This window comes from Eurytemora carolleeae, unplaced genomic scaffold (assembly GCF_000591075.1).
Source record: "Eurytemora carolleeae unplaced genomic scaffold, Eaff_2.0 scaffold334, whole genome shotgun sequence".
NCBI classification, from domain to species: Eukaryota; Metazoa; Arthropoda; class Copepoda; order Calanoida; family Temoridae; genus Eurytemora; species Eurytemora carolleeae.
Window position 1 is genome coordinate 25,816 of NW_019396897.1, and position 17,018 is coordinate 42,833.

The 17,018-nt window shown below is 32.7% G+C and overlaps 1 protein-coding gene across 1 annotated transcript in view; it reads left to right on the plus strand.

The window, feature by feature from the left end:
• Positions 1–10,296, plus strand: part of LOC111709894 (uncharacterized) — a 26,265-nt gene extending 15,969 nt beyond the window's left edge. The window contains exons 3-8 of the mRNA XM_023483832.1: positions 3,940–4,151; positions 4,533–4,582; positions 5,033–5,338; positions 6,660–6,846; positions 8,344–8,505; positions 8,769–10,296. Of these exons, the coding sequence (XP_023339600.1) occupies positions 3,940–4,151; positions 4,533–4,582; positions 5,033–5,338; positions 6,660–6,846; positions 8,344–8,505; positions 8,769–8,844 (993 nt within the window). The 3' untranslated portion in view covers positions 8,845–10,296. The remainder of the gene's footprint in view (positions 1–3,939; positions 4,152–4,532; positions 4,583–5,032; positions 5,339–6,659; positions 6,847–8,343; positions 8,506–8,768) is intronic.
• Positions 10,297–17,018: the final 6,722 nt, after the last annotated feature.

The window sequence follows — 17,018 nt, forward strand, 5'->3', positions numbered from 1 at the left end:
CCCCCCCCCCCTGGTACACCTACAAACTAAGGTGTGTGGGAACTAGGGAATTGACAGTTTAATCATGAGTCTAGGATTTCATCACTCACAAATATTATTATCCCAGAATTATTTAATAATAATATTATTGTTTGGTTCAACTGAGATAAATAAAACCTTTTGTGGAGGATAACCTTAATACGCACATCACGTACATACGTTTTTACAATGTTTTTTTTCGTCATGACCCCGGGAAGGTTTATGGACTATCAAAATAAAAAGAATAGTTTTTATTTGAAAGTGCACTTATTCGAATAGAAAAATTTGTCAAAATTTGAGAATTTCTAAAAATGGCCGACTTTCAGAGCAATAGTTTAAATCTAAAGGAATTGAGTCTCTCTAAATCTTTGCAACCAAAGGTAGTATACCTTAGATATTTCAAACTATGAATGCTGTTAAATCAAATAATCCAAGTTTGAAATATCAAAGCATAATATTGGGACTAGAAAACTTTAGTTTGCGTCAACGAGACTCAATTCCTTTATTTACAGGAAAGGGGGCGCGAAGCGAACCATAGTACTAAATATTTACTTAATCAAGCAGTCTTCAAAGATTCATGACCAATAAAATACAAATGCCAAAATTATAATTTATAATTTTCTTCAATTTAACAAAGATATTTGTAAAAAAAGCCTGGTTTAAGGCCTATTGAACTGAAAAAAAACATTTATAAAATTGTATTTCACGAGGAGCTGTTTGACATTAAAAAGGTTGAAAACAAATCAAGTTCTGATAGAAAATCGATATTAGATCTTGACACCAGTATTATTATTCAACAAAGCAAGCAATAAAGAAATACCATTTTCCAATCCTAAAAGCGGAAAATCATTTTGAAATAAAATTTAAATTATTTCTGCACACTGTACAGTGTTGTACAGATGCTGTACAGTGCATCTATGTACAATGTACAGCAGAATATAATGAAGTCTATATATGCAGATAGTAGTGCATAATTGTCTACAATGTACTGCAGAATATAATGAAGTCTATATATGCAGCTAGTAGTGCATAATTGTCTAGCTAGTTATCCCAGCATGATAGAAACCAGTGTTCTATAAATACAGACCTATAGTATATATATATTTATATGTATAAAGTATTCAAAAACAGAATGGACAAATAGGACAGACAGGACAAATAGGACAGAATGGACAAATAGGACAGACAGGACAAATAGGATAGACAGGACAAATAGGGCATACAGGACAAATAGGATAGACAGGACAAATAGGACAGACAGGACAAAAGGACAGACAGGACAAATAGGATAGAATGGACAAATAGGAGAAACAGGACAAAGGACGGATTTTACAGGCACGACAAACAGGACTGGACGGACAAGACAAAGAAGACTGTCTGGACGGACAAAACAGACATACAGGAAAGATAGTTACAGAGAACAGATAGAACAGAGATGACAGATAGAACAGATAGAAAAGATAGAACAGATAGGACAGATAGAACAGATAGAACAGATAGATCAGAGAGGACAGATATAACAGATAGATCAGATGGATCAGATAGAACAGATAGAACAGATAGATCAGATAGGACAGATAGAACAGATAGAACAGATAGATCGGATAGGACATATAGGAAATATAGGACATTTAGAACAGATAGAACAGATAGGACAGATAGAACAGATAGATCAGAGAGGACAGATAGAACAGATAGAACAGATAGATCAGACTGGATAGATAGAACAGAGAAGGCAAATAGAACAGATAGAAAATAAAGAAAAGATAGAATAGATAGAGCAGATAGAATAAAGAAAACAGATAGGACAGATAGAACAGATAGAGGAGATAGGATAGAAAGAACAGATAGGACAGAAAGAGCAGATAAAATTGAGAGAATAGATAGAATAGAGAGAACAGATAAAATAAAGAGAACAGATAGAACAGGTAGGACAGATGGGACAAACAGAAAAATCAGGAAAGACAGGAAGGCAAGGAAAAATAAGCCGAGAAAGACAATCCAGACAACATTGAAAAAACAGACGAGATAAGACAGACATGACAGGTAGGACAGACATGACAGGTAGGACAGACAGATCAGATAAATTAGACAATCCAGACAATATTGATAAAACAGACGAGATAAGACAGACATGACAGGTAGGACAGACAGATCAGATAATTAGACAATCCAGACAACATTGATAAAACAGACGAGATAAGACAGACATGACAGGTAGGACAGACAGATCAGATAGATTAGACAATCCAGACAAAATACCAAACAAGACACAAACCATTAAATTTTGGTTTAGTTTAAACAAAGAGAAGAATAGATTTTTGGAAGATGTTTCCATGTTTCCTATCAAGGTCTGCCCTCAGGGTAGAAGAGAGAAGTCAGTTTTATGAATCCGTCTCTAACGAGGGAGGGGGGACCATGTGGCCATGAACCAAGCAATATCCTGTTCGAACCCAGGTAGTTGGTAGAACCCTGCCCAAACCCCGCTGAATCCTTTTTGACACCAGCAAAAGACTGCTAAAAAAAAACTTTTATTGATAATTGACTTTAAAAAGAAAATTTTTCAAAAATGAAGACTTGGGGAGGTTAGATACTCCTCTTAGCTTAAAAATAAAAATCAACGCTTTAAATCTTTTTTAAGTGTAAAATTTTGTCTTCTTAGATTTAGCAAAAACTTTAGATGGAATGATCACAGTGATGAAGAATAGGTGATATGTAAAATCTTACATATAAATGTATTTTTCAACTTATTATTTATCCTTCATTATGGTAAACCATACATACAAAAATGAGATGAAAGTATATAATTATGATATTTATAATTCTTTTATAATTCATAAAACACTAAAAAAGAATTTAAGAGCATTTATTTTTATTTTTGAAATATTTTCTTCTTTAAATCAATTATCAATAAAAGTTAGTTTTTTGAGCAGTCTTTTGCTGGGATTCCGTGGGGTTTGGGCAGGGTTCTGCTAACTACCTGGGTTCGAACAGGATACTGCTGGGCTCATGGCCGCACGGGTACCCCTAATCCCTCCTTTAACCAAGGATATTCTAATATATGGTGTTACTGGATATATTCTACTACAGGGTGTTACTGGATATATTCTAATACAGGGTGTTACTGTATATATTCTACTACAGGGTGTAGCTGGATATATTCTACTACAGGGTGTTACTGGATATATTCTAATACAGGGTGTTACTGGATATATTCTAATACAGGGTGTTACTGGATATATTCTAATACAGGGTGTTACTGGATATATTATAATACAGGGTGTTCTTGTAAGACAAAGAAGATACCTCACTTCCTCATTGATGTATAGTTTTAGAATAAAATATAATTAAGGAATATTTAATTTTTATAAACAAGGAATAAATTAATAAAGTTCTCTGCAGGGAAGGAATTAATTATCAAACCATCATAATTAAAGAAAACTTTGGGGAAACACAAAATTTATCATATATTACAATAATTAAAATTGTAATATCAACCCATATTATCATAAAGCCATCTAGTAGATCCTTGCCTAGAAAATATCATAGAACTAGCGTATCTGTTTAGCTTAGATTTTTTTAATTAAAAAAATCTTCTAAACTTCAATTATTAAATCTAGTTCAATCAAATATATTATGCTTCTCTTAAAGCCCATGCAAAATTATTACTTCTTTTGAGACAAAAATTAACTTTATGTAATTGTTGCTTTGCTTGTCACATATAACATTTTGGTGTTTTTTTTTTGGTGATTTTTTAGAAATATTTATAATCCTAACTGCAGCCATATACTGTGTCCCTATAAAAAGTTATAGTTGATCGTTTTACTTTTCATGAAACCGAACCAAAAGTGTAAATATGTATTATACCTTCTTGAAATCTATCAATGTATGTGTAGAAACTATAATGTTCTCCATGTTCAGGTTGAAGGCGAAGGAAATAATCCTCCTGAAGACAACGTCAAAGCTGCTCTTGCAAGATTAGCAAGTAACGAGAACCTCAATAGTTCCTATGATCTAGTCCTGGGTCTAGTCCGTAGACCACCTCCACCACACACCTGTAGACACCCTCCACCTTCTCCTCCTCCTCCTCAACCTAGACATCAATGTCCTTGTCATTCACAACATCATCATAGGTAAATTCAGATACTTCAGATGGTGACCACGTTGAGATAGTTAGAATTACTGAAATGATGATATAGTGAATATTTTTAACAGAGGCTTGATATTTCAAACTTAGATTATTTGAGAATTCTAATTGTTCAAAGCTTAAACTGTAAAACAAGCCTGGAAAGTTAGTTGAAAATAGGGAACAAAATATTTGTACAGAAACTTTTACTAAAATTTAACATTCTAGTTTTAACATTGTTGAAATTGCTGCAAGGTTCATGATATGATTAATTATAGTTCAGAATTCAAATTAAGATTCAGTTTCTATCCACGCTATAATTGTGAATTAATTTGAACTTTTTGAACAATTTAAACAATCGGAGTCTATTCCTATGAATATTTTTCAGGTGTTCTGGTTCAAGTTCAAGAAAATCAAGATCAAGACCTTCATCTCCAGGTATTGAAATTTACTGTTTAATTATCATTAGATAGTTCGGTCACTGTAGACAGAGTTATTTTCTAACAGAAAATCTCACCTAACAGCACACAAATCAAAACATTATGCATATTGTTTTATGAAAATTCGAATTATCATTTATTATGAGGGTTTCATCTTAGGCTAACCATTGCCTAGATGCATTCGGTTTCTTCAATTTGGATCCAATAGTATTTTTGTCAATAATTGAACAATCTTTAGACTTATAAAGTTGTCTTTTTATACTTTTTATACTTCGCCCCCTAAAATAATAATTTAAAAAAAGTGCAACATATTTATTTGTAATAGGTCAAATAGTAATCAAATGTCACAGCTTGCTGCGACAAGGTCCAAACTTCAGAATCAGGGCTAGTTTGTGGTCTATAGAGTTCCAGATTAAAAACTTACTTTTACATCAATTTAATATTCCAGGTCCATCATCTAGTCAATCAAGATCCCGTCCCTCTTCACCATTCAACTCCTCTACTAACATTAGCATAAACAATACTAACAGTAATACTCTCACAAAGTCAAGATGGACCTTCGGTAAGAAGGCCAAGCGTTCTGCATCAGCTGAGCGGAGACCACACGTGGAGTTGGGTTGGGGATCAGCTGATCCCAGAAACCGGTTTATATCAAGGGAGAGATACAGTGAGACTGGACGGTACGCGTTGGAACGTGGGCGGGAGAGAGTCCAGGTTGATCGTTTTGTAGGAGAAGGCAGAGAAAATTCTTTAGGAATCATACATTATGGATATTTTTCACATGCCAATATGTTAATAACATGAAGTTCATTTTGTAATCATTTTAAATTCAAGATTCAAAATAATTCAAATTAATCTAATTTCAATTAATTGCTAACATATAACAGTCCGTTTTCCATATTCTAAATCTTAATTATTGTATTACTTCACAAGTTCACACTTATAAGCTTTCCGTGGTTTTAAAGTCTAATGTTATCACTTGAATCATTTCTTAAAAAAAAATTTTCAGACATTTTTATTATTTTTAGTATTTTTTTCAGACATGATCTTCTTTAAACCTAATAATCTTATTAATTTTAAAATTTGTCGCCAAGAATTTTAGAGTCAATTTATTTTTAATTGGTAAAATTTGAGAAAGCTAACGGCATCAATTCTAAATATTCACTATTATTTGATAAATTTAGCTAAATTTTCAGATTTTAATTAATAAATTCTGGCAGTACAAACAATTTGCTAATTCTCTTGAACTTAAAAAAATAATGTATTTGCCATTTAAAAAATATCCGTTGTTAAAAATGTCTTTTAATAAATCTTTTTTTACTCTTTTAAGTCTAAAAGATTTTCATTTCATATCAAATTTTTTTTTCCCAAACAATTTCGCCACATTTTCCAATATAATCCTGCAGTAATAACTTAAAGTGCTATTTTCCAGAAAGACTTCTCTGGATGAATTCTATATATATAAACAAACTTCATATTCATTCACATAACTAAGAACTAAGTGGAGGGGAACTAATGGGGATAGAGTTTGTTTACAATTTACTGTGACGCTATTACAAAAATTGTTGTGTCTGCTGATTACAAATGCTGTTTTTTACAATAAAACTATATAGTCCTGTCCTAATACGTCATAGTAGAATGTATACAACCCTATTTCACCATCTCCTAAGTTCTACACCTATAACTCTTAACTCGACCAAAAATTAATGCTTTGCAGTTGAAAAAATTATAAGAGTTTTTTTCGTCTTTCTAATCCTAATAGGCTATCATGTCTGCTATTTTATCTAAATTTCATTCAATACAAGCTTCCTTAATTGCATTTGATTTGATAAACAAATGAACTATTACATCACACTCTAATATTCTAATCCCTTTATCATTGTAACCGGATGTTGTCAACCTTAGATATTTCAAAATATGAATTCTAACAGATAACATGGTCACAGTTGGAAAGCACAAAGGTTTACACCATCAGGTTGAAAAGATATAGAGATTATAAAAATTTAGATATTTGAGGTTTGTCAAAAACGGGATATAATGAAGAAACAAACATCTAGACCATAATGAATGTGAAGGGAAATGGGAAGATACCGGAAGTAAAGGTTGGGAGTTTAAATGGGAAGGAAGTGTTGATGTTGAGAGCGCGACCAATACAGCTTCTCTCGCTGGTGACCTTTGTCGGCGCGCTACTGCGCTCCGGCGCACTCTTTACAAGATGCCTGGACTCATCAATCAGAGAACAGCTTTCCTAGAGATCATAAAGTAAGTAATAAAAGAAAAGATATTGGTTTGATGAAGCCAGAGCCATTTTAGAACATTGTTTCTGTCATGGTCTGATCACTGTTTGAGGCAAGTTTAATAGATTTTTTCATCTTTAAAGTTTGAAAACTCTTTATATGGGAGGTACATTTGATAGAGTTGTACATGTTTTCCTGGTACAGGGTGTCCCGATAAACATGGGAATTCAGTGACGAATTTGACGTCGTCTTTTTAACAAAAGTCTTCGATTTCGTATAGTGATACCTACTGAGAAAGCTTTAATCTGTAAGAGTTTCGTCTGCTATGTTTACATTTTGTTTGCTTATGTTTTGACTGCATTCAGTTGTACTTAGTAAAACAAGAAAATTGCAGTATACAAACAGAGTAAACTTGTCCGTCTTCACTGTTCATCTTACGGAGAAATTATAAACACATCTTTACAGTCTTTTACCCTTTTCATAAAATAAACTCTAGCAGACATAATAATATTATGGCTTTTGAACTTAGGTATTACAATGCTAATTCATAACAAAGACGATATCGAATTCGTCACTGAATTCCCATGTTTTTTGGGACACCCTGTATCTGAACCATTTTTGAATATTGTTTCTTGCATGGTCTAATTATTTTCCTAAAACTCTAGTTTTCTAAACCAAATCTTTGCAAATTTATGGTGTAAACATTTCAACCTTTGGCTGTTTGATTCGGTTTGAAATAATCTGATCAGGTTCCAAATATGCAAACAAATTGAAATTTCGAGTTTTAGGCAAGTTCCTTCAACGTTTTTTCAGCTATGAAGTTTGAATTACTCTTCTGATATTTACATTTGTAAATGTTTGGTCAATGACGATCTGGAACTCTTAAAATAAATAATTTTGAGATTTGGTTTGGGTTTTTCCCGATAGTAATGACATATTAAACGGTTTTACGAAGGGAGAAACAAGTTTACAACTGAATGCGAGATCACAAACAGATAAACTTTTGAGCAAAAAAAACCCTCAAAAATGTTCAATATCAGTTTTCTCTACTAATAATATGTTGCTGACCAATTCTGCCAATAATAAAATGAATTATGATATTTCATTTTAATCAATTTAACAATTTTCCGTATCAACAAAAACACATTGGATTTAACCAAAGGACTGTAACTAGTATTCGTGCTGTAAAATTACATATAACAATAATTGCATTAATCTTTTTTTACCATTTCAGAATAAAAAGTCCAATTTCCTTCTATATTTTGCTATTTTTTCTGCTACAATTTTTGTTTGGGTTAGTTCTTAAGTTATCTGAAAGACATTGCTGCAAAAGTAATATCTAAAATTTTATTTTCCGGGATGTTGCAACAAATCCTTTAGGGATGATGTAAAGCACTGTTTAGGGATGTTGCTAAATTAGGATTGAGGGATGTTTCAAAAGTACTATTAAGGGATGATGAAAAGTTCTGTTTAGGGATGTTGCAAAAATACTGTTTAAAGATGATGCAAAAATACTTTTTAGGGATGTTGCAAGTGAGATGAAGCTGCTTCTAGACTCTGCAGCTCGTCTAGCTCCACTGCTCCCGGAACGACAGCGGCAGGAGCTGGATATGGCGCGGCGGAAACTTTTGGAAACTTCTAGATCATTCTCCACAGCTCTCAAGGGATACTTTAAAGAACCACAGTAAGTTTATGTTAAAGGGACTGGTATCACTTTTTACAACAACATTGAGTTCAGATTTAAGTTTTCTTTTTTCTATGTTACTAAAATAAAGCAATAGTAGTAGCTTGACAGGTAGGCTTATGTTTTTAACTGTTAGCTGTAGTTTTAAAATTAAAGACACTTGAAATCATTCTTAATCAAATTTTACAAAAATATTATAAAGAATTATCTATAAAAATGTAACCATTATCTTTTTGTCAATATTTGTATTCTTCTAATTTCAGAGCAACCCCAGTCCTTCTGGCGGCAACAGCACTTGTCTACAGAACAGATGAAATCATTCAGTCATTAGAACCATAAACAGCTGTATCCAGTTCCAGGAACCATAAACAGCTGTATCCAGTTCCAGGAACCATAAACAGATGTATCCAGTCATAAGAACCATAACCAGCTGTATCCAGTCATTAAACCATAAATAACTGTATCCAGTCATTTGACCCATAGACAACTGGATCCAGCCATTAGAACCATAAACAGCTGTATCCAGTCATTAAAACCATAAACAACTGTATCCAGCCATTAGAACCATAAACAGCTGTATCCAGCCATTAGAACCATAAATAGATGTATCCAGTCATTAAAACCATAAACAGCTGTATTCAGTCATTAGAACCGTACACAGCTGTATCTAGTGATTAGAACCATGTACAACTGTATCCAGTCATGAGAACCATAAACAGTTGTATCCAGCCGTTAGAACCATAAACATCTGTTTCCAGTCATTAGAACCAAAATCAACTGAATCCAGTCCCTGGAACCATAAATGGATGCATCCAGTCCCTGGAACATTACACAGCTGTATTCAGTCCCTGGAACCATAAACGGCTGTATACAGTATCTGGAACCATAATAAACGGCATCTAGTCCAAGGAATTAGAAACAGCTGTGAGCATTGTATTTAAAATCTTTATTTATCATATATCGTATAACATGAGACAAATTCACACTGTGATTGACAGTGATTTTTTATCAAATAATGAGGAAAGTTAAGTGCACTGTGATCGACAGTTGTATAAATTGAATTTAACAGCTGTGTACATTGGAAAGTAACAAGAGCAAACATAATGTTAACGTTTTTGTTGCTGTTGTAAAACAGCAGCTGTTTTCTGTCGGTAAAACATCTGCTGTTTTTCTGTCGGTAAAACAGCATACTCTCTTGTTGGTAAAAAATAGAGCCTATGTTCTGTTTTTAAAAAGAACGCTGAATTGTTAGCAGCTTGTCAATCTACAGACTGGAGATAACGAGACAATTTAGACCATTTAGACAATTTAGACAATTTAGACAATTTAGACAATTTAGACAATTTAGACAATTTAGACAATTTCAGAAATTATACGAAAACAAATGTTATACACAATAACATACTGGTTAATAGACAATAAATGTTAAGACAGGAGAGTGTTTTAATTATAATAAGATAAGTGAAATTTGAACAAAAAAACAAATATTCAGAGGAACAGCGAGATAGCAATAACACTAGACAACTGGACAGTTAGACAACTATACATTCAGATAAATAGACAGACAACTAGACAGATCGAAACCTACACAACTAGACAAATAGGTAGTTAGACAACTAGACACTATAGACACTTATTTAGCTAAAAAGTTTGACAGACAGACAAATATAGACATGTTGTCTGTAAATTACCTAAATCAACAATATTAACTAGTCAGTAACTCATTTAGTCAAAGTTAAACCCTGTTTGTAAATATATAATTTTAGTTAATGTTTTTTTGTGATTATATAAAGTTTTACAATAAATCTATATATATATATACTTTGCAAGTCTGTTTTTCTGTCTGTCTGACCGTTTGTATCAAATAAACGTCAAAATGGCTGAACCTATCGGCCCCAACTTTTTTGTGGGACCTCACGCGACCCAAGGGAATGATTATGGATGATCATTTTTTCAAAAATTTGCCTCTGACAAATTTCTTTTTTTGAAAATTTTGAAAATCCACGAAATTTTCTTTTTTAAATTCGCGGAACTTTTGTTTGTTTTTGTTTTACAGTGTTTTCAAAGAGAACATGTTAACAATTGAAATAGAAGATGGGGGCGAAGCGCACTAAATGCCTTATATTATATACACGATTTGGTTACTTTTACATTTAACTTGTTGAAAGTTTTTGTGGTATATTCAAATTTAAATTTTCGAAAATTCTAAACGTCTTTACAAAGAAATTGATAACTGGCCTAAAACTCAAATTTTCTAATCTGTATATTTTTGTCTCGGATATCGTAGACCTTTGATATTTCTCACTATTTCATAGGTTTATAGGTTAATGTTTGATATATGATATCTAGTTGAAAATAATATAGAATTTGAGGCAAGTTATCAATACCCTTCTACGAAGCCTGCGCACTCTTTTCTTGAAAATTTTGAGAGATAACATCACTTTTTTCTCTTTTTTTATTGTGTTTTGGTTTTCTTCTATTGGTGTATATCTTTGATATTTCAAACTTATAAGATTTGATTTAACAGAATTCATAGTCTACGACATTGGGTTGCAAAAATATAGGGATTAGAAAATCAAAATTTGTGGCAAAAATTCAATTCCTTACATGATATACACATTACAAATACAATAATACATAGAATCTATCTGTGTATAATGTATATATTTATTTAAACGTAAATCACATGTAACCATAAAAATATTTATTTGAATTATTGTAACACACCCTCTACTATTGATCTGTGTACATATAGGGATATGGATACACTCTATATGTCTGTCTCTGTCTAATTTATCCATCTATCTATCCATCTACATGGTGTAATAAAAAACAGGGAATAAGAGTCCAGTCATTTTTTTGAAGAAACGATTTTCAAAATGAATAGCATTTTTGATATCAACGCAAAAGGAATTGAGTCTTTGCCACCAACTCTGATTTTTTAATACCTATATTTTTGCAGCCCAATGTCGTAGACCTGAGATATTTCAATCTATGAAAAATAATCTAAGTTTGAAATATCAAAGGTTTACACCGTCAGGTTGTACAGATATAGGGATTAGAATATTTGAGTTTGCGACAAAGACTCAATTTCTTTCTGATTCATTAAGTCATGATATTTTTTTTAAGCGTTTCAATTCCAATTTGATGAACACCTATAGTTTTCAACTTAAATGAATTAATAACAATGTTATGCATATACCTAGTCTTTTCTTCATCCCATTTACTGGGTATTTTGAAGCATATATTGTACTTGTAATTGTACTTAATTTTCAGAATCCAATTTAAAATTAGTCTCTTGATATTTCATTGTTATTTTTGGGACACCTTGTATCTATCTATCTATCTATCTATCTATCTTAAAATGTGCAGACTGAATAGTGTATTGTGGACCCCACCCTTGAAATATTATTTATCCATTTAAACCTTCGTAATTACAATTATCATACAAATATCTGAGCTTGGTGTATAAAATATACACATACGATACATCTTATAACAATGTCATGGGGGGTCGGATACTAAACTTCAGGTGGAAGGAGATACTAATAGGGACTGTAGAGTGTAGACTGTAGAGTGTAGACTGTAGAGTGTAGACTGTAGACTGTAGACTGTAGACTGTAGGCTGTAGACTGTAGACTGTAGACTGTAGACTGTAGACTGTAAACTGTAGACTGTAAACTGTAGACTGTAGACTGTAGAGTGTAGAATGTAGACTGTAAAATTTTAAGAGCGGCATGCCAGATTCACAATAGTGCCTTATAAACCTTTTTTTGAAAAAACATCTTTGCTTTTCTATTTTAAAATTTACAATTTTCTATTGAAGTTTTTTTTTAATTTAACTTCCGGGTTCAGGCAGTTTTTCTTTTTTAGAACAGAAATGCCGCAATTTTTAATCTATCTGGTCAACTAAAGGGCCGGGGGGGGGGATTCTACGGCAAAGAAACGTTTCTTGAGGTTTCCTCAAAAATGTTAAAGAACACAAATCATTTTGTTAAAAACAAGGAAAATATGATAAATATTGATTAGATTTAATTTAACCCTCGACAGCAATATTATAAAAATGCAAACTTCATAATTGAACACATTTCATTTTGAAGTCATATATTTTAATCAAAGCTCATTAGGCTGCAAAAAGATAAAAAAAAACTTCTAAAAAAAACTTTTTATTCATTCCGTCGTAAAATATGAATGTAATTCAATTGTGGAAAAGTCGAATCCAGACGCACTCCATGGTAAATTAGGGGACTATGGAACCCATTTTTTACTTTATGCTGATCTATATGTTTAAGTATATGTTTAAGTACATAAAATCTATAACGTTCTTTTTGACAGATTTTGAAATAGAGATCAAAATATGACTTAAATTAAAATCAAAAAAGACAAAATTGTACTTTACTTTGTTGTAGTTTTACGTGATGTTAGGTGCTTTCCCAAAGGCATTTTCCCAAGCGACTACTTTCCACGGACATTCTTCCAAGTGGCAATATTCCAAACTGCAAATTCCCAAGTTTGTTCTAGTCGCAGCGCTCGCCTCTCCTTATTCACAGCGCTCGGACCCCTAGTCCATCCTTGCCGCAGCGCTCGGCCTACCATTGCAGCCTGCGGCGCCTCAGAAGGCTTATCTAACCTTTGGGATGTTGCCGCTTAGGAAATTGCACATTTGGGAAGTTGGCACTTGGGAAAATGTCACTTTGGAAGTTGCCCTTGGAGAAAGGTCTTTGGGAAATTACCTAACACCGTGACTTGGATATTGCTGACGGTCAGGGACGGAGACCCGCCAATAGAAGAACTAAGTGAACCTCGATTTATTGGACTAAACCCAATTTTAACAGAATGTTCTATAGATCGATCGGCATAAAAAAACCAGCAAAATCTTCAACTAGAAAAATTCTGAAGCATGTGAACTAATCGAATATTTCTCTTTTAAAATTGCTTGTTTGTTAATTTAAAGTCTGTCCATGTTCTGGAACCAGCAGGATCTAATGGGACATAAAATATACTCTCTGAGATTTCCTCTGTTCTTTCACTTTGAACTGAAAGATAATGAACCGATTATTATATGTAAGTAGTAATATTATACTTTCTTTAGAGGCATTAGTAGTACATTTATACAGTTGTAAACATTAGTAGTACATTTATACAGTTGTAAACATTAGCAGTACATTTATACAGTTGTAAACATTAGAAGTACTAAGGAGCTTTGTTTGAAATGTTTAAGAAAGTGTATTAAGCAGATTTGAGTTGGTTTGATTGTTTTTAATCATCTAACAAAACATTATAGATAATATTCTGATATGGCCTGGATATACTTTGCTGTATTTGGTTTTGCGTCAATATTTTTGATAACTTACTCTGTGACATAAAGTTCTACTAGGGAGCACAGGCCTAGAGAGTAATTGGGATTCATAATCATTAATGCTTAAAAAAGTTCATAGGATCGATACCTTTGTGATTCAAGGAAATGGCTCTCAATTAACATTACTTTAATATACTTTGTAATGTTGGTACTACAACAGTCTATGTATGAGCATTACCCATTACCAACAGAGTTCTTGAATTTTTATTTACCCAATATTCTGATAATTTTGTCGAAATTCGGTGAAATATAGAAACATACTATATGGTCCTCCCCCCTGAAAGAGACCCTCCCCTATTTCGTTTAGGCCGGAACCCCCTGGTGTTAAGGTTAGGGTTTAGTTTACAAAGTAGATTGTTAGAATGGTAGAGGGTCTACCCCCAGGAGAGAGAGAGGCGGGATGGAGGGGAGGGGGAGGAGCATACTTCAGCTCTGAGAAAATACATAAAAAAAACGGCTTCAAAGATTCCTGTTCGTGTACAACAATGTTGATACACTTATTTAAACTAGTCTAGAAATGAGATCAAATAATAGTTTATGGACAAAACTTTTTTCTAAGAGCTCTTAAAAAATAATAAACATAAAGAAAGTTATCTGAAAAAGTCCTAAAATTCGGCACAAAAAAATCCTGTGGAAAATGAAGATAAAATGTATCACAATTACAATTATTACTGAAACGTACTCAAAAATTAAGTCATATTTTGGATAAAAAGGTATTTTTTAGCACGGAAAAAAAGTTTATTTTGAAAATAAAATAATCTTGATAATATTTTAGGGGAAAAGGAAATTTCTTACATGAATTCTGATACAGGTGTTGAAAGACCTGCTAATATATATAATTTTAAGAAGAATGAATCATTTTGAAAAATTGAATAAGGCTAATTAAGCTTGCATGGAGATAATCTAATATGCCCCTCCCGTGCTCGCCCTCTAGATAAATCTTTTATATGTTATTTTGGATAAAATGTATATTTGTTTACTAATGAAGAATTCATGAGTGTATGATTGGGTTAGGTGTATCTGGGAACCAAAATTGGAGTTCGGTTTAAAAATGTGAAACTTTGTTGCTGCGGGAATGCATGCAGGATACTTGTGTCACAGGGTGCAGTGTTCTGAAAATATTTAATGTTTTATTTTTTAAAATATGATTTAACATTTGGGAGTGGGACCCATTTTAAAGCAGTTGGTTGACAATTATAACTAAAATTATTTTCTATTTTTTTATATATCTGCTTGTATTCTGTAAATGAAGAGTCAGTCTGATGTGTATGCTTTCCACTATCTATATCACACTCTACTAGACATATGGAGAAGGCCAAATTTTTGCGACATTACTTTTGAACAGGAACTATACAAATCAATGGTTTTGTCCCCACTGTATAGTTTATCTTGTCAAAGAATGCATGCATTAATGATTTCATGCACTGCTGTACAGAAAAATAATGTACAGTTTGGTCTTGGTGTTCATGTACATATTTGATGTGCATTTAAAAAATTTCATGTACACTACATAGATTTCATGTACACCGCATAGATTTCATTATCAGAAAATCGAATTGGATCGAACTGGATCTATTTAAACCATGACTGTACCCCCCCCCCCCCCTCCAAGGCTGAGGGTTTGTTTATATCTAAGTGTGACGTGTTAGGAAATCTAAAAACTAGTTTGATTATTCTAAATAAATCACAGGAAGAGTCTTAACATTTAATCCAGTCTTCTTAGCATTCCTGAGAAATTTTGGCCCTTTGTTTACAACCTTTGTTATTGTTTTGATCAAACTAGTTCAATGTGTCAAAGTAAAATTTGTAAACAAACCCTATACCCCCTTCATAATTTTTTCTCACTTTGACCCATCTATCCATCCACCTTCCATCCATCATTCTTCCTTGTCCTAACTTCATTTCATATCTCACGCTTAAATGCAACAAGGCTGCAGCACTAACAAAAAGATATTAGTTGGACTATTTAGGAGTAGAAACAGATATTAGTTGGCATTAGTAGTACATTTATACAGTTGTAAACATTAGTAGTACATTTATACAGTTGTAAACATTAGTAGTACATTTATACAGTTGTAAACATTAGCAGTACATTTATACAGTTGTAAACATTACAAGTACATTTATACAGTTGTGAACATTAGCAGTACATTTATACAATTGTAAACATTACAAGAATATTTATACAGTTGTAAACATTACCAGTACATTTATACAGTTGTAAACATTACAAGTACATTTATACAGTTGTAAACATTAGCAGTTGTAGATATTAGTAGTACATATAGTCTTGTAAAAACAGTTGTAAACATTTGCAGTACATTATTCTTATTTATACAGTTGTACACATTTGCTGTACGTTTAATCTTATTTATATTGTTGTAGACATTAGCAATACATTTTGTCTTGTTAAAACAGTTGTAAAAATTTGCAGTACATTATCCTTATTTATGCTGATGTAAACATTAATAGTATACAGATTCTTATTCATACAGATGTAAATATTTTACATTTAAATAAATTGTTGTTTATGATTAAAAAACATGCATCACCATTTACTACTTGAATATTCGTATAAAATGTCTATATAAAAGCCTGGATGCACCCCTGGTAGATATTTAATTATCTCATTAATGAGTTAATATTCACGAGAAGTAAAGAAAAGATTGGCAGAGTAAACCTAAGTACACAACACTTCCTTCTACAATCTCTCTCCATTATATTCTCATCAGTTTTAACACTGTGTCCCTTCACATACACTCTACAGTGGTTGAAGGATAGATGGAAGGATGGATAGATGGATAGATGATTAGATAGATAGATAGCTGGATAGATGGATAGATGGATAGATGGATAGATGGATAGATAGATAAATAGATAGATATATAGAAGAGATACAGGATGAATGGGATCTGGGTGTGAAAGCAGTCTGTCTAGCCTGCACCGTGGACACCAGCACAGGTCAGACCCCATTCTTGGCCATGCACGGACAGGAAGCTACACTTGGAATTGGATATATCCCGTACCTAATGCTGACAGGGAAATGGAGTTATCAGACTGGACTGAAGGTTCCAGAGGGCTTCTGCTGGTATGAGAGAGATACAACAAGCCACAGTACGCCAGAATTCTCAATACTACAAAACGATCATGTCCA